At 40.2% G+C, this 24639-nt stretch overlaps 5 protein-coding genes across 5 annotated transcripts; 3 read left to right on the plus strand and 2 right to left on the minus strand.

The window, feature by feature from the left end:
* The first annotated feature begins 5398 nt into the window (after positions 1 to 5398).
* LOC108605822 lies at positions 5399 to 6905 on the plus strand. Its single transcript, XM_017995628.1, has 5 exons — positions 5399 to 5696; positions 5885 to 6001; positions 6057 to 6361; positions 6429 to 6588; positions 6651 to 6905. The coding sequence occupies exons 1-5, from the start codon at positions 5485 to 5487 to the stop codon at positions 6811 to 6813; spliced, it is 957 nt and encodes a 318-aa protein (XP_017851117.1). The 5' UTR covers positions 5399 to 5484; the 3' UTR covers positions 6814 to 6905.
* Positions 6906 to 7049: 144 nt separating this feature from the next.
* Positions 7050 to 10203, minus strand: LOC108605690 (type-1 angiotensin II receptor-associated protein). Its single transcript, XM_017995482.1, has 4 exons — positions 10039 to 10203; positions 9682 to 9828; positions 7544 to 7613; positions 7050 to 7481 (listed from the first exon to the last, which is right to left on the minus strand). Exons 1-4 carry the CDS (start codon positions 10084 to 10086, stop codon positions 7267 to 7269), a joined length of 480 nt encoding a protein of 159 aa, XP_017850971.1. The 5' UTR covers positions 10087 to 10203; the 3' UTR covers positions 7050 to 7266.
* A 919-nt stretch (positions 10204 to 11122) lies between these two features.
* On the plus strand, positions 11123 to 12555 carry LOC108605823. Its single transcript, XM_017995629.1, has 3 exons — positions 11123 to 11381; positions 11436 to 11882; positions 11942 to 12555. Exons 1-3 carry the CDS (start codon positions 11310 to 11312, stop codon positions 12203 to 12205), a joined length of 783 nt encoding a protein of 260 aa, XP_017851118.1. The 5' UTR covers positions 11123 to 11309; the 3' UTR covers positions 12206 to 12555.
* Positions 12556 to 12925: 370 nt separating this feature from the next.
* LOC108605563 (putative inorganic phosphate cotransporter) lies at positions 12926 to 15417 on the plus strand. The gene is made up of 2 exons (XM_017995330.1): positions 12926 to 13598; positions 13664 to 15417. Exons 1-2 carry the CDS (start codon positions 13457 to 13459, stop codon positions 15160 to 15162), a joined length of 1641 nt encoding a protein of 546 aa, XP_017850819.1. The 5' UTR covers positions 12926 to 13456; the 3' UTR covers positions 15163 to 15417.
* Positions 15418 to 16726: 1309 nt separating this feature from the next.
* Positions 16727 to 24161, minus strand: LOC108605549 (neprilysin-1). Its single transcript, XM_017995310.1, has 8 exons — positions 23560 to 24161; positions 21904 to 22014; positions 19022 to 19149; positions 18847 to 18964; positions 17786 to 18792; positions 17567 to 17729; positions 17197 to 17513; positions 16727 to 17136 (listed from the first exon to the last, which is right to left on the minus strand). The coding sequence occupies exons 1-8, from the start codon at positions 24038 to 24040 to the stop codon at positions 16864 to 16866; spliced, it is 2598 nt and encodes an 865-aa protein (XP_017850799.1). The 5' UTR covers positions 24041 to 24161; the 3' UTR covers positions 16727 to 16863.
* Positions 24162 to 24639: the final 478 nt, after the last annotated feature.

The following is a 24639-nucleotide window of genomic DNA, read 5'->3' on the forward strand; positions in this document are numbered from 1 at the left end:
TTATTATGTAATATATATAGACCCCATAAATATTTAGAATTGTAGAACAGTTACACACTTATAATTTGTCTAGTTTTTAATATTGTATAAAGCAAAGCAAGGGCAGAGATGATAACAACATAGCAAAAGCAACAACAATTTGTCAAACAATTAAAAGTTAAAGCCGCAGCTTCCACTTGAAAACTGATTTTGAATTTTAAATTGTTTTTCGTAATGCGTGTGTTTAACATTAATCCATTACATAAAGATTTAATGTCTAAGTACAGTTTATAAACATTAATGAATTACAATTACATAATGCCTAGCTCGTAATTACATCTACATACATACACACACACACACACACATACGTATACAATGTATACATATATGCATTATATACTTAAATACTTACATACTCAATTAACTAAAGTTTTGGTATGTGTCGCTCTGTATGTCGTTCGTATGTTATATATCTATATATATGTATATGTATGTGCGTTCACTACTTATATCAACAAACAAAAAACAACAACAACAAATACCATAACCATGTGTTTTTTGCCTGACAAGGCCAGAAATTAAAAAAATCTCTTAAAATAAATTACAAGAAAATAAACAAAATAAAAATAAAGGTGTATGTGTTTTTCAATAATTTTTTATGCAGCTCGACCCACTGTACTTGACCTCAGCAAGTCAAATCTTTGCATATGCTTACAGTTTCTAATTAACGGTAAGCAAAGTTTTTGTATAATAAATTCAAAAAGTACAACTCTTGCTAATAATTTATTTATTTTATTATTTTGTGCTTTAAACAAGCATAGAATGTTTAAGAAACCAGCTGCGAATTTGTATGCAAACCACTTTTATTTTTTTTTTTCCCCATTACATATGCAAAGTGTTTAAAGCGAATCTGACAAAAAAGCAAGTTCTTAAACATAAAAATCATACTAATTAATTAATTAAGTCTGATTCTTAAAAAAAACTTAATTGAATGAAATAATTTTTCACTTAAAAAGCCAGTTTTTAATTCGAGCTTTGTCACACTGTACAATTAAAAGACGTAAAGTTTTATGTTTGTATCTGTGAACCTTAAGAGCCTATTAAACACATTAACGCAGGTTGTATGTTTGTTTTTGGCTGTCACTTTCGGTGATTTGAGACGCATTTTAATTGTTTTTGACCCACTGTCACTTTTCTTTAGGCCGCTGGGCAACAACAGTTTGTAAAAGTTGTTATTTTCACTTGGGCGACAAAAGAGTGGCGCGACAGCGTTGACGTTGACGTTGACTTTGACGTCGACGTTGTCATTGACGCAGGCGCAGCAGCCGATGCAGCCAGCATACGAATAACAGACACACAGACACACACCCAACAACGCATGTATATATATATGCTGCTTTGTTATACATTTGTGACTTTTGCACTAAATTAAAATTTTTTTTAGCTATTTTTTATTGCTTTTGACATATATTTATACACTTTGGCGCTCTGCACAAAATGAGCAACAGTTGGTCATAAATCTAAGCGCTCGTATGCGACAGCGCGCGCTCTCAAATGCTATGCTCTGCTGCAAAAGTGTAACTTGTAGTTGCGAGCGCCGCCTCGTGCGACGTCGGCGGCTTAGCGATGGGCTTTCTGATTGCAGCGACGAAGCCGCGTTTCGCTTCATCGATCAGTTGTTGAGCGAACGCAGCGGTGTGTGGTTCATGGTAAGGCGGCGCATGCGTCTAAAAGTTTGTGTTTTAGCTTGTGCTGCTTTTGCATTAATATTTTTGTAGTTTTTGAGTGTATATTTTTTTTAAGTTTTTTAAAAGTGAAAACGCGCTAAATGAGCTGCGGCAAATAATAATAAATAATAAGTGTTGAGCGAGCAGTTCTTAAGTGTGCTCGCTGTTGTTGTTGTTAATGGCGCGCAAAAATTCAAATGCTAATACTAGTGCTACAAATTACAAGGCCAAGTGCTAAAAACAATGCGCAGCCAGCCAACAATTAAACGAGTTAAAAGACTTTGCTGATTTCTCAAGCTAAGACCTCAATTTTTAGTTAAACGCTTGTGAAACTAGCACACACGCACACATATATACACACACACACATGCAGGCAAAAAGGAGAGACAATTGTCTGGGAATGGCTGTGGGAATGCAGCAGCTGTAAAGTTGTCAACAAGCAATAGAGACAGACAGACAGACGGACGGACAGACATTCATTGACTTAAGTTTGCTTTTTGGTTCATCAGCATCATTGTTTATCTTGATCTGCCACAACCTGTTGACACACACACACACACACACACACACGCGCGTGCGTGTTTTGAAATCATCAGCAGCAGCAGCTACCAATTTCCCAAGTGCAAGCCCCATTCCCATAATTAGCAACATTGTGCGAAGTTAGGCCATAACGATACGTCAAGCTCCCTGCCCAGGCCAAAATGCTGACAGATTTATTAAGTAAAAGAAATGTTGCAAGAATAGCAACTAAAGCAAAGCTAAGCTAAGCTTAGTGCTGCTTATAAATTTATTGCAACTCGTTTGCAGAATTTTCCACTAAAGTAATTGCAAATCATTGTTAGCGGCTTTGCTAGCAGCTCAGCGCGCTTTAAGTTCAAGCGGCCATTGATTTAAACGCTATTTCGTGCAGTGCTGGAAGCTGCGGGGGGAGCGCGGGGCGAGTGTCTAACACAGACTTGGCGTGTGTTACAAATGAAAATCGTAAGAAAAAAAAAACAACAAAACTGGAGCAAATTAACCAAGTTTTTAAAACCCACAATTAAGCGTGCGCCCAATGTGAAAGTTAAAAAACGAAACACAACAACAACAACAAAAAAATCGCGCAAAACCTGCAAACCAGTTAAGAGTTGTTGGCGCATCTGCTGCAAATGCTGGTCAACACTTTTACTGCAATCAGCCAAGCCAGCCAACCCGCTCAAGTTTAAACAACAAATTTCGCCCACGGTCGACTTTGACTTGTTTTTAGTTTTTTGACTCAAACCAAAATTTCTGTACGCTGCTTTTTTGGCACTGACCTAGGTCAAGTCAAGGCGTGTGCACTTTTGAACTTTAAAAAAATTAAATTAATATTAGCTTAAAATGTTGCGCGTTTCAAGATTTGTTAATCATTTCATTTGTATGCAATAGTTTAACATTTTTTGATTTTTCCATTCGCTTTTGTGTGTCTAGCCGTCTATTTAGCATTTCCTGCTACGTTTTTATTGTTTATAACATATAGTAGTTTTTTTTTTTTTATTATTGTTAGCTTAGACGGTTAGTTCTAGCCTTAGCTATAAACTGTAATTGCTTTTGGTCAACAATTGGGTCAGCAGCCGCATTAAAAGTTTGGGCTTGATTAAAGTTTAGCCTTATATTGTTGATTGATCTTGTTTGCACAAATTTAAAACAAAAGTGAAATTTTCAGACAGCATATCAATTAGTTAAATTAATTTCAGTCTATTGTTTAAGCTGCTGCCAAGTGAAATTTTTGTTTTTAACCGAAAGTGGTTTGGGTCAAAGCTCGAAAGTTCAATAAATCGCAGCGATTTATTGTAAACAAATTTGAATTCTAATTGGCGCGTAACGAACTTTAGACTGCATTAAGCTAAAAGCACTTAAGTTAATGCATAAAGCTGAGTTGTTAAATAATAGAGACGTATACGTAATTTTTGTTTTATGATATTTTAGCTCTCAAGGTTTTGGCCAATTGCAACACATGCGCGCGAGATTTGTCATTTGATTTTATATAAGCAATTTTGTATTGGCTAAAAACAAAAATGGCTAAAAAGTACTTTCACTTTGTCTGCGCCCTAAGCGCAGCCAAACTCCCCCACACCCTCTGAAAATGAAATATAAATAAAAACCTAAAGCTTGTCCATTGTATTTGCTTGCGTAAACTTTCGTGTCGAAAAAAAAGTCAAAAAAGGTAAACAATAATATGCTTAATAACAAGTCACAGATATATATTATATACATATATATGTGTGTGTGTGTGTGTGTGTGTATTACGCATAATAATCAACAATGTTGCTTGTTGGTTTGGCATTTTGATTAGCGTGTTTTTTTGCTTTGCGGCTGCGTGTGGACAATTCATTTCTTTTTAGCCGTGTGAAAGGCTTGTTAACTGCCTTTTGGCATTGCTAGAATATTGAACAACTAGAGCTGTGTAGCTTGTAAATAATAAATTCATAAATAATTTATGCGTTTGCTAGAATTTTTGGCTTTCTGTTTTTTTTTTTTTTGGGTCAATTTGCTATAAATAAAACAATAAACTTACCTGGAATTTAGCTCCGAACATGTTAGCAGTGTTCTTAAACTTTTTAATTACATTTTCCACTTAAGCGGCAATTTAATTGCGCTAAGTTTTATTTTATTTATTTCTTTGTTCTTAAACTTTCCACTTAAGCGGCAATTTAATTGCGCTAAATTTTATTTATTTAAATAAAAATGAATACAGGAAAATTATTAAAGTAAATTTTGAAAGTTTAATTTGCCATAGCATTAAATTCATTTTATATTTATATTATTAATTTTACACTTCAAAGCCAAGTTAAGACAGCTTCGCTTGCAGTTGCCGCAATTAATTGAATTGAATTGCCCAACTTCGAAATACACTTTGCCTGCCAAAAGTTCAAGCAGTTAAGCCTTTTAATGGCTTTCTAACATTTAAGCGGTGATTTATTTGTATTCATTTTATTTATTCAGTAAATTATTACAAAAGAATATTTATTAAATTAAATTAAACCATTAAAATTTAATTTGCCATAGCATTACAATAATTTTCTGCTTTTACTTTAAAGCCAAGTTAGGACTGTTGCCGCAATACAAAGGTAAGAGCTTTGCTCTTATTGAATAAATTATTTGCAAGTTACCAACTTTGAAATACACAGTGCCTACGAAAAGTATGTGCCAGCTAAGCGTTACTTTTTATAATTTATTTATGCAAATTGTCATAGTAATTAATTAATTAGTTAATAGTCAAAGCCATGACTTGACTGAAAACTTTGCTCTTGTTGCATTGGCCGCTGTTTAATTGCTTGTTACCCAACTGTAAAATACACTTTGTTGCTTTGAAAATGCAGCGCAGACTGAAAAGTTTTTCAAAGCCTGCAAAAGTTGCACGCCCACGCCCATAGGGAAGGTTATTAACTAAGGCTATTAACTTTTATATTGTGGCGTAACTAGAGCCTCAGTAGTGATTAACAGCTCCTTGTGGTTTTCGAGCACGTGGCTCTTGCTGGGGTCCTGCGAATGCGGCCAGCTGCTGCTTAAAAATGTAAAATACAAATCGCAAAAGAAAAGTTAAGAAACACGCAGGGCTGGCCCAAAGCCATGGCCGTAATCGAGTTGAGTCAGTTGCGTCTAACCAACAACAACAGGCCAAAGCTCGCAGCACAATAAAAATTAATTTTTTTTTTTGTTACTTACAGTTTATTGCAGTTGGCACTGTGTGATGCGCCCTAGCAAGGCCTAAAATAGTTTTTTTTTTTATAAAAACAAGAAAATTTTAAACAAAATGCGACATAGCGCAACTTTGAAGCGACGTCTGCAGCTGCTGGCATCGATGCTGATGTGTGGACTGCTGGGCTATCTGAGCTCATCGGTGGCGCTGGCTAAGCCAACATTGTCCTTTAGCCTGCCGCAGGGACTGCAAGGCTTTAGCTCGTTTCAAAGCTTCACGCAGCAGATAATCGAGCAGCGCAGCTTGCGTCAAATGAAAACCTACAGGTGAGTTGGCAGTTTAGTAAGCAAAAAGCGTCTCGCTAGTTTCACTCGTCAATTAGCATGGCCAGCACGTATTTTAAACATAAAGCTGGATGACTGACTGGCTGGCTGGCTGGCTGGCCATGTGCCCAACTATAGACGACAACTTTAATTTTATTTATTTAATTTTATTTCTATTCCACTCGCTGCAGCGGCAAGCGTGTAAGCAACGACTCGCTCATTATGATATACTATCACGATCAGACTATAGCTGTCACCGAGCTGGGGGCGCAGAAACTGCTGCTGGGCTGTGAGCTCATAGAAATCTAGTAAGTAGCACTAACAAATTGTTTGTTGCATAAACTAAACACGCTCTCGCTGTAGCAACGAGAAGGAAGGCAAAATGCTGCTGAATGCACTCGCTCAATATAATCGTCCGCTGGAAATTAATTTCGATGAAATGCTTAAGCTAATGGATCAATGTGAGCGCGTGGATAAGCTAAGCAAACATAGAAGCAAGCATAGCAGCGATGCAGGCAGCGAACGGAGCAGCAGCAGCAGCAGCAACAGCGAGACTGCAATAGCAACTAGCGAGTCGAGTGCAGCGAGTAACGATGGCGCTGCGCTTAAGCTAGCAGCAAATATATTTCCACGCAGTCCCTTCTCGCTGCTGAGCGGCATTATACCAGGCAAGCTAACAAAACGCCACTCGTTGCACACGTAGCGTGTATTAATCTGTTCTGCTTCTCGTTACAGGCACCAAATGGTGCGGCACTGGCGACATTGCCGATACCTACAACGATCTGGGCAGCGAAATGGCCATGGATCGCTGCTGTCGACAGCATGATCTATGTCCTATCAAAATACGCGCCTATCAGAACAAATACGAGTTAATGAACGACTCGTTGTACACAAAGTGAGTTAAACTATGGACAAATTTAACTGTTTTCATTATGATTTGCTCTATTTTTTGTGCAGATCCCATTGCATTTGCGATGACATGTTGTTCAGCTGCCTGAAGATGACAAATACATCCGCTTCGCAGCTAATGGGCTCCATTTATTTTAATCTGGTGCAGGTGCCTTGCTTGGATGGACGTAGCAACAAATACAAGTTCCGAGCCGCCAAGGAGGGTTTCTAAATTAGCTCAAAACTTTTGTACATAACAAGCAAATTGTTGTTATTGTTGTAGAAAGCAGCAGCGCTTGGGGCTGCAATTATTTATTTAAACTAAATAGGTATACAAAATGTTAATTAGAGCCGTCAATATATATTTTTGTAACAATTTATAAAGCGCAACTCTAAAATGCAAACATTGCTTAAATTTTATATGTTTTTAACTTTTTGTATCTTATGCGTTGTTAAACATTTCAATGTAGTTTTTAATATAAGTATGTCATAGTAGTATTATAAATACATATAAATATATATATAAATCAATGCACATCGTTGTTGCTCTAGTTGTCTTTATCAAACGTTTTCAAACTTAAACTTAACAACAAACAAAAAAAAAAAAATATTACGACTGCTTACACTTTTGTTAATTTTGTTATATGCTGTGTTTTGTTTTTATCTTTGTTAGGTTTGGAAGGTTTTAAAAGATGCTCGCCACATTGGGTCCTGGCTGCGAATTAGTTGGAGTCGGCTGCGTAGGACGATCGATGTCCTGATAGCTGCGCTGCTGACTGGTGGGAAACACTGAGCCGCCTTGCAAACTGCCGCCGCGTGTGTTGAACTCACGATAGAGCAAAGCGACGCTCACAGGACGCAGCACCAGATTGATGATGCTAAAGGCAATGGCCCAGCCATCTGCGGGAAAAAGTGTGAAGCGAATTAAAATAGTTGCAGCTTAAGCTTTTGGCTTTACTTACTCATAAAATTAAAATATACTATGATGCTGACTAGATCAAAGAATATGCTAGAAGCATTGATGACGAGCGCCTGCAAATGTAAAAATATAAAAGCAGCAAATGCATGTTATGAAATGTCTTAATGTTTTGGCCTTGAGCTTTGACACACACACACACACACACACACACCCATTGGCCAATTGAGCTTTGACCACACCTTTTGAACTTTGCTGTTAATGCAGCTAGGCTGACATTTTTGCAAACTCATAGCCCCAGACTGTCATAAAAACAAATGGCCAGCAATAATTAATGAAACTCAGGCTAGATTTAAGCGATAAGTATTGATTTCAAGACTTAGCTATAGCTTATATATTCAGCTTAAATTGGGCCAATTTTCCCAAGCAGCTTGCTGCTCAATAATTCAGCACAAATTCGAATAGAGCCATTTGTACTTACTTATAACAGTTATATTGTTAGCCAAGCAATCTATGTCAGTTCCAGCTAAGTCTTGTAATCAAAGCTTATTAAAAATTCAATTACAAACATTGGCAGCTAAATTGACTAGCAACTAATTTATAGAACTATATAGAGTTCATACTATGTACACCATTTTTTTTTTTTTTTTGTTTTTTGTGGGTCAACTTGTATTTGCCTTTTGCATAGTTAAGTTGATTAAAAGGCGTTGCTTTCGACCCACCCACCCACACACACACACACATATATTGTTATAGTTACAGTTAGTTTTGCTTGCCGTCAAGGATTTTATTTTCTCATGTACATATAGCATTATATATTTATTTTTTGGGCTGATTTTTTATTTCGGCACATCGCGTGTTCTGAATGTCAAGGGTCAAAATTTATAGGCACGCCAGCGCTTAACTCTTCTTCAGGCTATACCGTTATACCTTATATATATATACATATTCACGTTTGTAATTGCTGCTGACCAAATGTAGTCGCTTTCATTAGCATTAGCCCCAACACGTGTGTTCGTTTCTTTTTCTTTTTGGCAATAGCAATTTTTTTTGGTAAGTAACCGGTTTTGGCTAAGCAAGTGCTAAGTCACATTTCATTTGTGTGCATAACTATTTTAAATATAGTTACTCATGGCAATATATATTAATATTGCTTATCAGCTGCTATTAATATTATTATATGTTGAATTGCATGAGCTAATCAATTATATTTGCAAGATTTTGGTTTAAGCTACTATAAGCATATGAATAACAGTTTCAAGATTTGAAATCATTTGTTTTATAGTTTTTGATTTCAAACTTAGAAATTCATCTTTTAATTGTCTAAAGTATTAAAAGCTATGACAAAGAGGCAAACTATAGCACTCAAATATTCTTAAAAATATATATAATAAAATTTAGAATTTATTTTAAATTATTTCCCCCAATGCAACTGTGAATATCAGCAGACTTCCAATAATTCAACATAGAGCTTATCTTTCAACTTTTAATTGCTTAAAGTATTAAAAGCTATGAAAGAGTAGCAAACTATAACACTTAAATATTCATAAAAATAAATTTAGAAAGGTTTTTATTTTGAATTATTTAACCCAGTGCAACTCTGAATTCAATCTTAATTGAACTTTTAATTGCTTAAAATATTAAAAGCTATGAAAAAGAAACAAGCTATTAAAATGCAATATTTTTAAAAATATATATAATAATTAAAGAATCGGCTTGAAATATTTCTCGCAGTGCAATTCTGTATATCAGCAGACTCCCAGTAATTCAACATAGAGCTTATCTGTTATCTCACATAAGCTAAAACTAAAGATAAATACACAAATGTGTGTGTGTGTGTGTTGAATAGTTGCTAAGCCTGATGAAACAACCACATGCTTAGTATTTTTTTTTATCTAGCGGGGTGTGGTGGGGGGAGTTGCAATAACAGGACCCCCAGCAAAGAGTGTGAACTGAGGCGTCTGTCTCTATATATAAACTATACAAATAAACAATTGATGTATATGCGGGTTGCTTTGTTTTAAATAAAACCGGTTTGAGCGTTAATAAATTGCACAAATATTATAGCGAATTTGTAGAACTTATCAGCATAGCTGAGTATACTATAGACAATAGATAAAGACATTTGGCAGTTGTGCTAGGGTTTGGGCACTGATAACTCAAAAGCCACTGCTGCTTACTCACCGTTTGTACAGCCTCAATGGAGTCCTTGCTGTGTATAGTCCAGAAGAGCGAGATGATAAATAGGAAATTGTAGAACTCATAGGCGCCATGGCCCCAGCTGCCCAGCATAGCATTCGATATGAAGAAGAAATGCACAAAGGCAACGACCTGCAATTGTTGAGAGTGAGACCGAGTGAGCGGGAGAGCGCATTGAGTTGTAAGCGGCTCAGCTGAAGCCCCACAGCGCCGCCCAGCGGCTAAAGTTATAAGCTTAGATATCGTATTGCTGTTGCTTTTTTAGCCGTCTTGCGGTTGGGAGTTAAAAAAGAACGAGGCAGTAGTGCGGTTAGCAGCCCCCACTCATTAGTCTTTGCTTACCTTGACGCGCACAAATTGTGAACCCATCAGTTCATTTAAATCGGTCATCTTGACTGCTTAGCGGGGGGGTGTTGTACCGAAGTTTGGCCCAAATTGAAAATGCAAATGCAGCTGCTCACCCACACACGCACACTTACGACAGCGAGAATCCCACGCACACGCACACACACAAACAGTAATGTTCACACGCAAAAAAAAAAACACTTTCGTTGAACCTGTTGTTTTTTTGCTGTTGTTGTTTCGTCGCTGTGTGCCTTTCGCGCACTTTCGCAGCTGTTTTGTTATTTCTGTGCAAATTTTTTAAATTGTTCTAGTTTGTTGTTGTTCTGTTGTTGTCAAATTCTATTTTGACTTGTAATTCACTTTCAAACGCACTCTTAGCTGCACGCACACATGCAAACTCTGAAGCTGTGGGAAATGATTTGTATTGCAGTCAGTCGCACTTGTTGGTCTTCTCGAATGACGTAGCTCGCTGCTATGACACTTGACGTATAAATGCTGCAGCTTATTTCTGGGGCGTCAACACTAAAATTCGACAAGAATAATAATGTTTTATTAATATGTTTATGTTGAACAATCAGAAAGACAACAAAAGTGTAGAATTAATTGTATGGCAGACAGTCAACACAGCCAGCAACACGAACGTACAACGCACGATTGTTTCCAATTTGAATCTGAGGCCAACGCAACGTTAACGTCGCATTTGGCGTTGCTGGCGGTGGCGTAATCTTACATTTAGAGTTGCGCAGTATGAAATCACACCTGTAACAGATTGCAACAAAATGTGTGAGTAACTAACAAAATTATAACTAATTAGCAGCAGTATGTGGCTGCTGGAATAAGAACAATAATATATGCATAAGCTCAAATGTTGTTAATAACATAAAAACAGTTGGTTTGCTAGGCAGTCACAGTTTTTGGTTGAATCACTGTGACTGTAAAGCAACAGTTTTCTCAGCTCTGTTATCATAGCAGTGCTGCGATTGTGGCGGCAGTCGATAACTTAGTCCGCCTTTTCATTTAACTCAGCAAGCTACAAATAAAACTTGCGTATTTTGTTTAATAAGAACTTTGTTTTTTCAGTGACAACACTGGCAGTAACTAGCTAATATTTAAATATTAAGTTGTTAATGTTGCAACGATTGGGCAACGCTGTTTTTATTTATTGTGAACGTGCACTGATAAACGCCGATCAGCCGATCACAACTTTGTGAACGAATTTTGTTATTTTTGCAGTTTGTAATTGAAATATATATAATATAACTAAATCCATGGTGCCAACACCTGTAATCACCTGCGGCATGGTACACAAGCTGGAGTGCGCACAGGAGCGCAAAGTAACTGTAAGAAAACTTTGACCTTTAAATAACACACGCGCTAATCTCTTGTACACAAAGCTGCCCACGCTTATCAACGAAGAAGCTGCTGGTGATAAGGCCGTTGAGCCGAAATATGCCTGCAACTCGCCCAGCCTGATGATGATCTTTGAGGGCGGCGATCTCAACTGTGCCATGCATCATTTGGTGTGCTCCTTGCAGAACCCCTTCGAAATGAATAGTGTGGCCACGCTGCTCATACAGGAGAGCGTGCGTGAGAGTTTTGTCAACTGTGTGCGTGAGCAAATACAACCGCTGGATGCACAGCTGGCCAATCATCCTCGCTTCGTGCGCACACAAGCCAAATTGGAGGAGCTCAAGGCCGAGACCATTGGTGGCGATCCCAAAACTGTGCCGACCAATGCCACGCCTCTGCTTGTGTGTGATCTAACACATAGTTTCCTTGGCAATGGACCCACTGGTGTTATTACTATGCATACTTTCCGTACGCCCAAGGAGGCCACACAGGTATGCAAGATAATAGCCATAAAATTTGTAAGGGTATTAAAATGATTTTTGAATGAAAGGTCAACAAGAAGGAGACGCTCAAGTACAGCTCCGTGAGCATTTGGAATGAGAAACTTGCTAGCGCTTATGAGATCTGTGAACTCTTCGATTGCTCCGTTTTCATGCTCAATTGCTTCAACGTGGATCTGAATCCTATATTGCCGGCATTCGAGGCTAATCAGAATGATGTAAAGATTTTCAAGGGCTATCACTACGAGACTTTAATGACCAATCATAAGCGCAAGATTATTGTTTTCCCCGTGGGCACCATCTTTGCCAACTAAATCTGATTGCATTTAATGTGAATTTAAAAAAGTCTAAGGCATTCCTCTGCAAGATGTGGATGTGAACGAGACTCAGGTGCTTTAATAGTTTATTTCAACAGTAAGCCAAAAACTATGTACTCATTGATAATATATATACTCGTTATATTTGTGTGCTTACAACGAATTCGATTCTTGCGTGTTTACTAATTGTTTAACGGTATATACCACCCTCTCTAGTGTGTGTGTGTGTGTGTGTTTTTTCTATTGTTAAGTTCATTGCTCCCATTCCCTGGTCGAATAAGAAAAATTGTGTCAAGTATTTGCTTCCTGTTAACAATAACTTCATAATTAATAGCACGAGTACTTGCGTTTGATTTGTTTAATCAAATATGCATTTGTCTAATGATTAATACTAACAATTGAAGTGTGTCGAATATATACGCTACAATATTTTTAATTAGTTTACTGTAATGCATGCAACAGTTTTATATAATTTTTAGTGGCTATATCTCTCTATCTTTAAATTTTATTATTTTTGCTTTCATAATTAATATTTAATAACCAATATGTATGCAGTTATATTTAACTAGAACTGCTGACTGTCAAAATTGCGATAAAACAAACATATACAAGTTTGAAATGTGTATTTTAGGAAATTATATATGCACATCTGAATGTGCACACGTTGTAGCTGTAAAAAGAAGCAAACAAATCTTGTGCAATTTTAAAAAACAAAGGCGTGTTTGTTGTTGCTTTTAGTACTGTACGCCTACAATTTGAATTTGCTTTGATTTCAATTCTTGATGACGCAGAGCGCCAAAAGTGAGCAAGCGCTTTGGGGTTTTTGTTGTTGTTGCTGCTGCTGTTGCTGCTTTTGTTTTGTTGTGCGCCGTCACTTTCACAAAGCAAAGGCAGTCAAAAATGAATGAGTTGCTGAGAGAGAGAGCGCGCGCAACGTTGAAAAGAACGCTGAGTGAGAGCGTAAAAGCTACGTATGTGTGTGTATACTGGTTTGCTGAAGCGGCAGCAATAGTGTTAGGCAATGAGTGTGTGTGTGTGTGTGTGTGTGTGTATTAGATATATGCTAGCGCAGCTCTGTTGGAGCTAATTGCGACGCTGGCGTCTCAGACCGTTTCCAGCTGTTGGCTGCGTTGTTGGCACAGCAGACGCAGAAAAGAGAAAATGCACTAACAAACTAAACTAATATACGAAAAAAAGAAAAGCAACTAACAGTTAACAAAAGTTACAAGTTATATTAAGTAAAAAGACATGCCACCACACAAATGGACGGACGAGACGCGCGATGCGAGCTGCTATTATGGCAATGCCATACGCTATGCTTCCTCCGATGCGGATGACGATGAAACCGAAGCGGATGAGGCAGGCGCAGCGCCATTAATAAACAATACAGGTGAGTATGTGAACATAATAAATAAATGTGTGTGTGTGTTAACAATTGATGCCTCTCTCTCTCAGCTGCTAATGACAACGACGCTGCACCGAATCGCGCCGAGCGCTGCCTGCAAACGCGTCACATATTTGGATTTATGGGCTTCCTAGGCTTTGCTGTCGTCTATGCCATGCGCGTGAATCTAAGCGTAGCTATTGTCGCCATGGTCAACAACACGGACTTGCCACATGACAACGACGGGGTGCTGCCCAATGACACTTGTCCGCTGCCAGCGAATAAATCGCTAAATGGCGCGCGAGCGCTGCAATTTCCGCGCGGCGAGTTCGACTGGGATGAGGCAACGCAGGGACTGGTGCTGGGCAGCTTCTTCTATGGCTATGTGCTGACGCAGGTGCCGGGCGGACGCATGGCGGAGCTGCTGGGCGGCAAGCGCATTTACGGCTACGGCGTATTGATTACGGCCATTTTTACGCTGCTGACGCCTTGGGCGGCGCATTGGGATCTGCCGCTGCTGGTGCTGGTGCGCATACTCGAGGGCATGGGCGAAGGTGTTACCTATCCGGCTATGCATGCGATGCTGGCGCACTGGATACCGCCGCTGGAGCGCAATAAATTTGCAGCCATAGTCTATGCTGGCTCCAACATAGGCACGGTCATCTCCATGCCCTTGACGGGCTGGCTCTGCTCGCTAGAATTTCTAGGCGGCTGGCCAGCTGCATTTTATATCTTCGGACTGCTGGGCATACTCTGGTTCATTGCCTGGATGTATTTGGTCTACGACAAGCCCAGTGAGCATCCGCGCATAACGCGCAAGGAACGCGCCTATATCGAACGCTGTTTGCATGTGGAGGAGGAGGAGCAGGAGCTACCGTCTCAGCCGGAGTCCATACCCTGGCGTGGCATTCTGACCAGCGTGCCGCTTTGGGCCATACTGCTGACGCAGTGCGGCCAATCCTGGGCTTTCTACACACAGCTAACGGAGCTGCCCACGTACATGAGCAACATGCTGCACTTTGATATACAATCGAATGCGCTGCTCAATGCGGTGCCCTATCTAACCGCCTGGTTCATGGGCATCGCCTGCTCCATACTGGCGGATTGGCTGCTGGCGCAGCGTTACCTCAGCGTGCTCAACTCCTACAAGCTGTGGAACAGCATTTCCAGCATTGTGCCCTCGCTGGGCCTCATTGGCATCATCTATGTGGGCTGCGACTGGGTTTGGGTTACCTTCATGCTCGCTGGCGTTGGATCCTTTGGCGGCGCCGTCTATGCGGGCAATCAAATGAATCATATAGCGCTCAGTCCACGCTTTGCCGGCACCATGTATGGCCTGACCAACTCGGCTGCCAATATCTGTGGCTTCCTAGCGCCCTATGTCATCGGCTCCATCATCAATCATCGCGAGACCTTGACGCAGTGGCACATTGTCTTTTGGCTAGCAGCGGGACTCAATATATTGGGCAACTTTATCTACTTGATCTTTGCCAGCGCCGACGAGCAAAGCTGGTCAAACCCGCGTCCATCGGCCATCAGGCCTGCTGCTCGACAGGCGCTGCGCACTTGACTTTGGTACTACAGTTCCAATTCCAGTCTGGTGGAAACCAATTATTTTTAATGCTTAAGCAATTTGTGTGATAATTCCACGCCGGAATCAGTTTTTTGTAAGCTCCACAGTATTGCTTTCGACAGAGGCATCAACATTGAAGCTAAGCTACTTACCAACTGCTTACATTGTAAGCTAGTTAGCAATAGCTAACTAAAGTAAACTAACAATTAAGCATTTTTTTTTAATCACTTTTTTTTGCTTTTATTTGATAAATCTCAGCTTAAATTTAATAGTTTTGTTTTAACTGCCTTAACTGTCAATTATATTTAAAGCTTCCAGTTAATTGTTTTTTGATATATTGCCAAGTTGAACGATGTATGTATGTGTGTGTTTTGCTAAATGTTTTTTACATACGAATATATACTATATACATATATATCTCAAATGTACTGTCTATGTTAAACTAGCGCTCTAAGCTCGAACTATTCTCTAGTATATATCGTAGATATAAGTCAATTCCCTCAACGAATTATACAAAGATACTATGTGTGTATACTATTAAGCAGCTGAGATATATACTAACTATATATATATATATGTATTAGTCTGTACAAATCTGTATGTTTGTAAGGCAAGAATAAATCCGCACAAAACATATCGCTATATAAAATATATGTGCATATATATTATCGAAACCTTGACTTTGATTTCGCCACGCCGCGTTGGTTACGCCTTTCATTTAAATTAGAGGGCCGTGCTAACAAAGCCAGGGCTGCAGTGCGCTTTCAAGTTCTATAAGTTAAAATCTGGTTATAATGACTTTCAACTTGTCTAACAACTCTTGAGTTTGCTTTAATTTAAAAATGAACAAAACTAGTTTCTTTATAAAGCACCGATTTGCGCTGAACATAGCACGCAGTTTTATCTAGCAAAATTTAATCAGTTACCAGCCAGCGTTATCTATGGGTTAAAAACCTTTAAAGGGTTCAACTGCAATAAATAAAAACCAAATATATTTTCACATATTTTTATTTATGTTTTAGTTGTATATCGTACTTATACAGTTTACATTTCGTTATGCAATTTATAATATTAATATATATAATATATATAGTTTTTCTTCTTCTTCTTTTTGCTGTGGGTGACTTTAGGGTGCTCTACTTTGTAGTATACGCTGTTGATATGGTAATAATTATACAGCTACAAGTACAGATTACAAATTACACATATAAATACAGTTAGACGTACGATATATAGTATATAATTTACTATACTATGCCCGTTATATTGCGCTATATGATAAGCGGTTACAACAACGAAACGAAAATGTGCTAAAGCGAATTTTGCTATGATAATAACAAAATATTTGTGTGCACATAAATAAAAATGATTAATACATATATAGTATATATGTATGTATGTATAGGTGCGTCACCCAAATATGCATACACTTTTCAATTTTGCTTGCTAATTAATATTAAGAAAAAAAAATTAGCTTAAAAAAAATAATACAATATTTTGGAAATATATAATTTGCTAATACTCAAATTAACATAATTAAAAATAAATTTTTTTTTGCGCAATATTTTTGTTTTCAAGCAAAAAGTGTTCACCCTAACAAAAGCACTTAGTATAAAAAAATCAAACTACGCCCAACGCCTGAACGTGACCATGACAGTGAGCTAGAGCGTGACTGTGACTGTGACTGTGACTGTGACTCTACCAGACGCTACACTTGTCCGCCGGATTCATGGTGGAGCCAACGGCACATTGATAGGCCTGAGCAAAGTCGCGCGAATTCGAAAGCGGCCCCAGGACACGCACAAAGCCCGGCGAATGCACCGAGGAGCGTATTTTGGTTAGAGCATCCTCCGGACGCATTGAGCCGCACCAGATCTGTGCATAATTGAGAAAGAACAGCTGATCATGCGTCATATTCAAAGCGGGCAGCATTTGCTCCTTGCCATGCAGCGTCTCCCACTTCTTATAGGCCTGGAAGAGAGAGAGAGAGAAGCTATAACCATGTGGCTAGTGAGCAGTTTGGGAACTTACTCGGAACGCCTGCTTCAAGCCGCCATTGTCGGCAATATTCTCGCCCTGCGTCATGCGTCCGTCCATGTACATGTTGACCTCGTTGATCTTGTAGCGGGAATACTGATCGATGACGCATTGGGTGCGTTCGCGGAAAGCCTCAATGGTCGCATTGTTCCACCACTGCATCATGTTGCCCTCCTTATCGAACTGACGCCCCTTGTCGTCGAAGCCATGCGTAATCTCATGGCCAATGACCACACCAATGCCGCCATAGTTCAGCGACTTGGGAAAGTGCTGACTATAGAAAAGCGGCTGCAAAATGCCAGCGGGAAAAACTGCAAGTAATTGAATTAGATAAAGCTTAAGTTATATATTAAATGGGTGCTACCTATGTCATTCTTGTTGGGATTGTAGAAAGCGTTCACCACTGCCGGCTCCGTAGTCCACTTCTCCTTGTCCACAGGCTGGCGCAGCAGATGCAATCCCTTTTGTGACTCCCACTGCAGAATGTTGAGCACATTGTCGATGAAGTTATCCGGCACTATGGTCAGCTATTAATATAAAGTGAATTTGAGTATGGAGCGCGATCGATTGCTGCTTCACTTACATTTGCATATTCCTGCTCCAGTTCGGTTATATTCGTCAGTATTTCGGGATAGCCAATGCGCTCATTCATTGAATCCGCTTTTTCTTTGGCCACCGCACGCGTCTCGTCGTCCATCCAGTGATTCTCCGCCAGCAGCTCATTGAACGCCTGCCGTATGGTATGAATCATCTCCAGCGCCACCTCCTTGCTGTCCTGATTGAAGTTGTCGCGTATGAACAGCGCGCCCACAGCCACGCCCAGCTTCTTGTTCGTCCACTCGACGCACTGTGACCAGCGCGTGCGCTCCGACTGTATGCCCATCAGAATCTTGCGGAACTCCACGCGCTCCCGCTGATACTCATCGATCATGTGCGTCATCAGCGACATGACCAGACGCCACAGCATATAGTTCTGCACCACACGCCTATCGGTGCCCTTTACAATGCGCGCCATTTCCGTTAGATAGCTCATGCCATAGGTCACCAGCTGCTCGTTCGGCTGCAGCGGAATGCTCTCGCCCAGCGAGGACTGCAAGTACTGCGTCCAGTTCAGCTGCGGCACCAGCTGCTGCAGCTCCGGCAGCGTCAGCTTGCGATACACCAGGCTGGTGTCATGTCTATCCGGCTCCGGCAGCGACACCTTCACCAGCTGCGTCTCAAACTCCACCACGCGCTGCAGCTCCTGCGCCGCCGTCTCCGCATTCGCGCCCAGCAGCACCGACACCTGCGTCATATACTTGTGATAGGCCAAGCGATCATTGGCGCTGCTCTCCTTCAGATAATAGTCCCGCGAGGGCAGCGCATACTGCAGCTGATCCATTTGTATAATGTTCACCGAACTGTTCTTGTCATCGGCGCCCACATAGAGCTCAATCAGCACGGATTCGCTATAGTTGAGTCGCAGTTGTCCCATCAGCTGCTCCACGCTTATGCCCGCGGGCGCCTGCCAGTTGCTCTCGATCACCGGCCAGCCGCCCAAGGAGCGCAGCACCTGCTTGACGCGTCCAGCGCCCACTTTACGTATCTGGGCTGCGGATTGGGTATAAGCATAAGCTACTACTCATTCATTACTCATACACTTACGTATGTCCATGCAGCTTTTGAAGAAGGTCTTGGCCTTGGTGGTGGCTTCATTGTCGCGCTCATCCAACGGCTCCTCCAGCACGCCGCGCAGTATCAACTGCTGCTGATCCGAGAGCACCTAAAGCGCAGGCAAGTTAATTAGTTTGCGCTTGAGTTATAAGTTAGTTGCTGTTACCTCAAAAGTGCTAATTGAGCTGCGATCTTCTGGTATGGGATGCAATTTGTTCCAAGTGCCGCAGGCAAACTGAAAGAAATCCTCGCAAGGATCTGCAGTTATATCCATGGCTGACAGCAACGAGGCAGCTGAAGCAACAAATCAATTTAATTAGTAGCAGCAAAAAAGTTTTAAAAGCGTTTAAAATTGTCAAATATAAAGTACACTGGTTGCTGCCAATTAAAAACTGCTCGAAATGCCATTTTACAGTTATTCCCAGCTGAGTGCAAAACAAACACTCAACTTACTCTCTCGCTCTTGCTCTCACTCAGTTTTGCTATGCAGCAGCTGCTCAAGCGACAATTGCACACACACATACAAGCAACATACTTGATATGCAGCAGCTCAAGCGCCAAATGCACACACACACACACACAAGCAAGGATTTTACAGCTTGCTCTCTGACTCAAGCAGCGTTACTCCCAATTGCTTAGAGCGCCATTAGCACTAAGCGCGCAACTTCTTTGCGTGGCTGCTCTCTGACTCAAGCATCGTTGCGCTCAATTGCTTATTATGTGAGGACATGTCGATTGGGTCGATGGGCGCAGACCAAGTGCAAAAAAACTGTCGCACATAAATTTTAATTAACTTTATTTTTAATTGTTGCAAATTTATGGCAAAGGCGCAATGCACACACACACACACAACAAGCAAGGATTTTACAGCTTGCTCTCTGACTCAAGCAGCGTTACTCTCAACTGCTTAGAGCGCCATTAGCACTAAGCCATGATACAATAATAAAAGGCAGCGGACTGCACTCTTCTTTTTGAGTGCTTGGGTACTTAGCTTCATTCGCTCCCGCTCACATCCGTATACAAAACGAAAAGAGCGACAGCGAGAAAGCAGCAAAAATGAAGAAGAAGCTAAGTAACCTACGAGCGCACTCCGCTACCTTGTATTATTCTACCATGCTCTGATCATTCTGCCGCTCTCGCTCACACTTGATATGCAGCAGCTCAAGCGCCAAATGCACACACACACACACACAAGCAAGGATTTTACAGCTTGCTCTCTGACTCAAGCAGCGTTACTCCCAATTGCTTAGAGCGCCATTAGCACTAAGCGCGCAACTTCTTTGCGTGGCTGCTCTCTGACTCAAGCATCGTTGCGCTCAATTGCTTAGAGCGGCAACTTCTTAGCGGGGGTGAGGCTTAGTACGCGTTTAGCATTCAGCCAGTGCGGTGAGGTTGTGTCGCGAGATCGCTAATCAGTGGAAATTTCCGCCAAAAACACGTGCATGCCATAACAGTCCTTAAATCATTTAAGCTAAGCTGTTATTAATATTGCCATTTGTGCAAGAACAAAACATGCTTAAGATCGTAAATATCAAGTCACTGCAAACTTTCTAACATAATCGAGTCAGGCAAGTGCGCGCAAAATTTACGCCTAAAGTTTGTGTCAGGCCGCCAAAAAAGTTTCCACTTTCTAACAATAGTTGTTGACTGGCTGAACCAAAGGCAGAGAGTTCTATTGGTAACTTTATTTATACGCTTGTGTGTGTGTGTAACTAACAAAGGCAACTCCATAAATCAACTAAGGCATATTAAATAGCGGGACCGCAGATAAAATGGCGCACTATGGAATGGGTAAGTACAGTGGGTTGTAAATTAAACACACACACATAGAGACGCATACAGTTGCATGCATTAGCGCAAAATAGTATGCAGTAGTTTTTGTTGTTGCAAGAACTATTATTAGGCTTTATTAAATTCGATAAGTAAAAGCAATATAAATAAAAAAAAATTAATTAAACAAAAATCAAAACAAAATTAATAAACGTTTGAATTTTATTGTTAATAAGATTTGCAAATAAATAAACAAATTGCGCATGCAAATTAGTTCAAGCGTTATAGCACTAAGCATATGTTGTATGCTTAGTGGTTATAGTTTGTCCTAATAAATTGCTCGCACTATTAAAATTGCTCAATAACGGAAGCTTAAACTACATAGTATTAGCATTAATAATTCGGTAACAACACACTCGTCTAATGGGTCCCATTTGATAAACAGTTATTATCTAGTTGAGAGTCAATACAGCTGTTGGGCAAACTATTATTTAGGTATTTATTGGGGCAGGTAGTATTTATGCATAGCTGGGGGGCAGCAGTAAAAACAAATATTTAGTGCGATCATGCAGCCATAAATTGAAGCAATAATGCATAATTTCCAATTTATTTTCATTATTAATTTTGAAAATGCCAAATTTAAGCAGCACGTTTTTAATGTTTAATGCGGTAGTCTAGAGCTTGAGCATAATATTCAGCAATTAGTCTAAAGTATATGTACATAACTAAGTGACTGCTGTACACATACGAGCATGACATACTGTGTGTGTGTGTGTGTGTGTGGCATATTCAAAGTGAACGCCGCTGTCGCATTTAGAAGCTGCCGAAGGCTGTAGCGCGCATTTAGGCGCAAGTCAGAAAACTTAACTAGTTTTTGCATTTAATATGCATGCATGCGATGTCTCTGCGATGTCTGTGGGTGAGCACAAATGTCACATTCCCAGCACTCAAGTGGCCCATAAAAAGGTCGTTAAACGTTTCGTTTCATTTCATTTCCATTTTCTTTGACTTTGCGCCGCCCAGCAGCAAATGCAGCCAGTCAGTCAGCCAGCCAGCCCACCCACCCACTACTCGTTGTCTATTTGGCCAATAAACAACAACAATCATACACATTAATTGTCTAATAAATAATTGACAACAATCGTATGTCCGAACGTAAGTCTCTAATATGCAATTAGACCTAGATATGGTCTATGCTCTAACTTTAATATGCTGCCATACATATCTAACTATGTATGTGTGTGTGTGTGTGTGTGGCTGTGTGTGTGTTTCACTTACCTGTGCGCACGCATTCCTGTGTGAGGCACACATTGTCCTGCTGTCCTGTTGTCAGCTGTCGTCCTGCCTGTCCGCTTGTCACATAGCCCAAGCCATTGGCTTTGCCAGCGCCTGCAATAGTTGAAAGCAAATTTTAGCCAGCGCGCCACAACAAATTCGACCGCGGCGCCGACCAGCCCACCCCACTCATTTGCCCAAGGATGCGACCTTATTCGAGCCACTCTGCTAATTGCATTAATTTTTTTATCAGCTCGCGCCAAAACTAGTAAACACTAATAATAGATTATAATCTATAATAAGCTGCAGTTAAGAATAGCCAACAAAGCGAGACAGCAATAGATTGCTAGCGTATTTTTATATTATAAATTAGCTTGCAACATTTTCAACATTAAGTGCTAAGATTGCAATTTGTTTATTAGCAATGCAGTTGCCACATATGTATTGAGCTTTCGATTTGTTTTTTAATTGCTTTGCAAGCTAATTTCCTTAGCATGTTGGGTAGCCTAAAATTGTGCCGGATGCAGTTTGCCAGCTTGTGGGCGTAGTGGGCGTGGCAAGCGTTAAAGCTTTGCTGGCTGGGCCACAAAAGCTCAACAAAAGGGTTGAAAATATGAGATTTATGCTAAAAAGCAAAAGATATTTTTATAAATTTACACGTACGTACGTGTGTGTGTGTGTGTGTGTGCTTTGATGAATGAATTTATATATACTACACATGTGTATTCAATTAAGCTGATAAGCAGCGACAGGCACAAACATGTTCGATCGATCGATGCCTAAGTATGTTTTAAAAATTTATAGCAAAAAAAAAAAAAGAAAAATACAGAAATTGATTGGTTTTGTTGCTTGCAAATAAGGCAGCGTTTGTGGTTAAGGGGGCGTGGCCAATGTGGGCCCAAAAGGACAGCAGGTGGTGCCGTTAACAATGCATTGGGCTCAAATCTGACGCCTTTTGACTTTTGTAAATTGTATTCAAAACGAATTGCATTCATTCAAACTCTCGAGCGAGTGTGTGATGCGGTTTGCTGTTCATTGTTGTTGCTCCTGTTGCTGCCGCTGCTGCTGCCGCTGCTGCTGCTGCTGTTGTGATTTTGTAATTGAATTTTAAACCAAACGCCTTTTGCGGCAACGGCCCCCTTAATACAAACGGAAATGACAAAGGCTTTGGCACGAAAGCGACGACACAGTGGTTGCATTTTTATTAAATTCGCATAACAAAAGGCTGCAAATAGTTTATGAATGTGAAGCTCGAATTGCATTGATTTAAAGTTGCATGTAAATATATAAACTTTAACATAGTTGACTAAGCAACATTTTGCTAACTTTACATTGCCGCTAAAAATTGTTGTTTTATTAATTTCGCAGACTGTTTGACGCCTTTTGTTTATAAATGTTAAGCTTGCATTGCATTGATTTAAAGTTAAAAATTGTTTATATTTTTAAAAAAATTTTTTTTGCAGCCAAAACAAATTGTTGCTGCCCCACTGTGCACGCTGTCCAAGTCATGTCAGCCTGTTGCTTGTAGGAAATTAAGTTTGCAGAGCCTTCAAATTGGCCGCTGACCCCGTTACGAGCTTGCATTGCTGCCACGTGTTGGGTGCAACTCCCAATCCCAATCCCCATCCCCATCTCTCTCTCTCTCTCTCTCTCTCTCACCTGCGTCCTGGAGCTGACAATACTGATGCACGCTGGCAAAGTAAATGGCCAGAGCGCCTATGGCAGCGCCTAGAACGGTAAATGCTATGGCCAAGACGAAGAGGCGACGTCGCTGCTTCGTCTGCTTCACCAGCAGCCAATCGCTGCCCCTATGGGTGTGGCTGGGTGTAGGCGGACTCATCATATTGCGCTGCAAAGCGCTGCCCACAGTGCCGCTGCCATCGGCGCTTAAGAAAACGATGCTTGGCAGCTTCTGCGGCGACTGTTGCTGCTGTATTTGTTGTTGCTGCTGTATTTGTTGCTGCTGCTGCTGCTGTTGCTGTTGCTGTTGTGCCTGTCCCAGCAGTGGCGCCACCACTGTGCTCTTAAGCTCGTCCATTGCATTAGATTGCAGATGACCATTGTTCATGGTGGTTGCTGCTGCTGCTGCTGCTGCTGTTGTTTGCGTATCATTGTTGCTGTTGTGCTTTGCCGGCAACATATCGCCGGCAAATTTACGCTATCTAAGTTTTTTTTTTGAAACGTTATTGATTTATGGTGTTAATGCCCGGGGCTCGTTTTTTTTTCTCTTCTTTTATTTGTTGTCTTCACAACAGCAACAATGTGTTGGTGCTCACTGCAAAAATTTATACAAATCATATGTGTGTGTATTAGTTTTATTTCAATGTTTTACACTTAGTCATGATCACATGCGCGGCTTTAGCCTGTCTATCGATCACTCAATCGATAAATCTTCAATTCAATTTGCCGCTGTCTTAAATTAAGTAACGGTTAACGCTTCGACGCGTCAACGCGTCAAACAAATTTTCAAACACTTGAGATTATAAAGTTTCGTGTATTTTCAAAAATAAAATCAGATAAACATAAAATCAGCTAAAAAAAAAAAACATAAATTGTTATATATTAATATTTAAACAAGTGCTTTATTTATTTATTCAATGCACAATAACTAAAGCAGCAACAAAACAAAAACAATTATAAATAATAAGCAATAACAATTGATTATAATTTAACGCAGCAATAAAAAATAAAATCAAAGTAATGCCATTTAAAAATCTACAAATTGCTAAATATATCACG

This window comes from Drosophila busckii, chromosome X (assembly GCF_011750605.1).
Source record: "Drosophila busckii strain San Diego stock center, stock number 13000-0081.31 chromosome X, ASM1175060v1, whole genome shotgun sequence".
NCBI classification, from domain to species: Eukaryota; Metazoa; Arthropoda; class Insecta; order Diptera; family Drosophilidae; genus Drosophila; species Drosophila busckii.

Excerpts from the sequence above, each read along its gene's own strand:
- LOC108605690 (XM_017995482.1), bottom strand. The coding sequence starts at position 10,086 with ATGACCGATTTAAATGAACTGATGGGTTCACAATTTGTGCGCGTCAAG. Across the intron at positions 9,829-10,038 it reads CACAATTTGTGCGCGTCAAG|GTCGTTGCCTTTGTGCATTT; the intron begins GTAAGCAAAGAC and ends CAACAATTGCAG. Across the intron at positions 7,482-7,543 it reads AGTATATTTTAATTTTATGA|ATGGCTGGGCCATTGCCTTT; the intron begins GTAAGTAAAGCC and ends TTTTTCCCGCAG.
- LOC108605823 (XM_017995629.1), top strand. The coding sequence starts at position 11,310 with ATGGTGCCAACACCTGTAATCACCTGCGGCATGGTACACAAGCTGGAG. Across the intron at positions 11,382-11,435 it reads CACAGGAGCGCAAAGTAACT|CTGCCCACGCTTATCAACGA; the intron begins GTAAGAAAACTT and ends TTGTACACAAAG. Across the intron at positions 11,883-11,941 it reads CGCCCAAGGAGGCCACACAG|GTCAACAAGAAGGAGACGCT; the intron begins GTATGCAAGATA and ends TTTGAATGAAAG.
- LOC108605563 (XM_017995330.1), top strand. The coding sequence starts at position 13,457 with ATGCCACCACACAAATGGACGGACGAGACGCGCGATGCGAGCTGCTAT. Across the intron at positions 13,599-13,663 it reads GCCATTAATAAACAATACAG|CTGCTAATGACAACGACGCT; the intron begins GTGAGTATGTGA and ends TCTCTCTCTCAG.
- LOC108605549 (XM_017995310.1), bottom strand. The coding sequence starts at position 24,040 with ATGTTGCCGGCAAAGCACAACAGCAACAATGATACGCAAACAACAGCA. Across the intron at positions 22,015-23,559 it reads TTGTCAGCTCCAGGACGCAG|GCGCTGGCAAAGCCAATGGC; the intron begins GTGAGAGAGAGA and ends CAACTATTGCAG. Across the intron at positions 18,793-18,846 it reads CAAAAGCTGCATGGACATAC|CCCAGATACGTAAAGTGGGC; the intron begins GTAAGTGTATGA and ends CCCAATCCGCAG.
- LOC108605822 (XM_017995628.1), top strand. The coding sequence starts at position 5,485 with ATGCGACATAGCGCAACTTTGAAGCGACGTCTGCAGCTGCTGGCATCG. Across the intron at positions 5,697-5,884 it reads CGTCAAATGAAAACCTACAG|CGGCAAGCGTGTAAGCAACG; the intron begins GTGAGTTGGCAG and ends CACTCGCTGCAG. Across the intron at positions 6,002-6,056 it reads TGTGAGCTCATAGAAATCTA|CAACGAGAAGGAAGGCAAAA; the intron begins GTAAGTAGCACT and ends CTCTCGCTGTAG.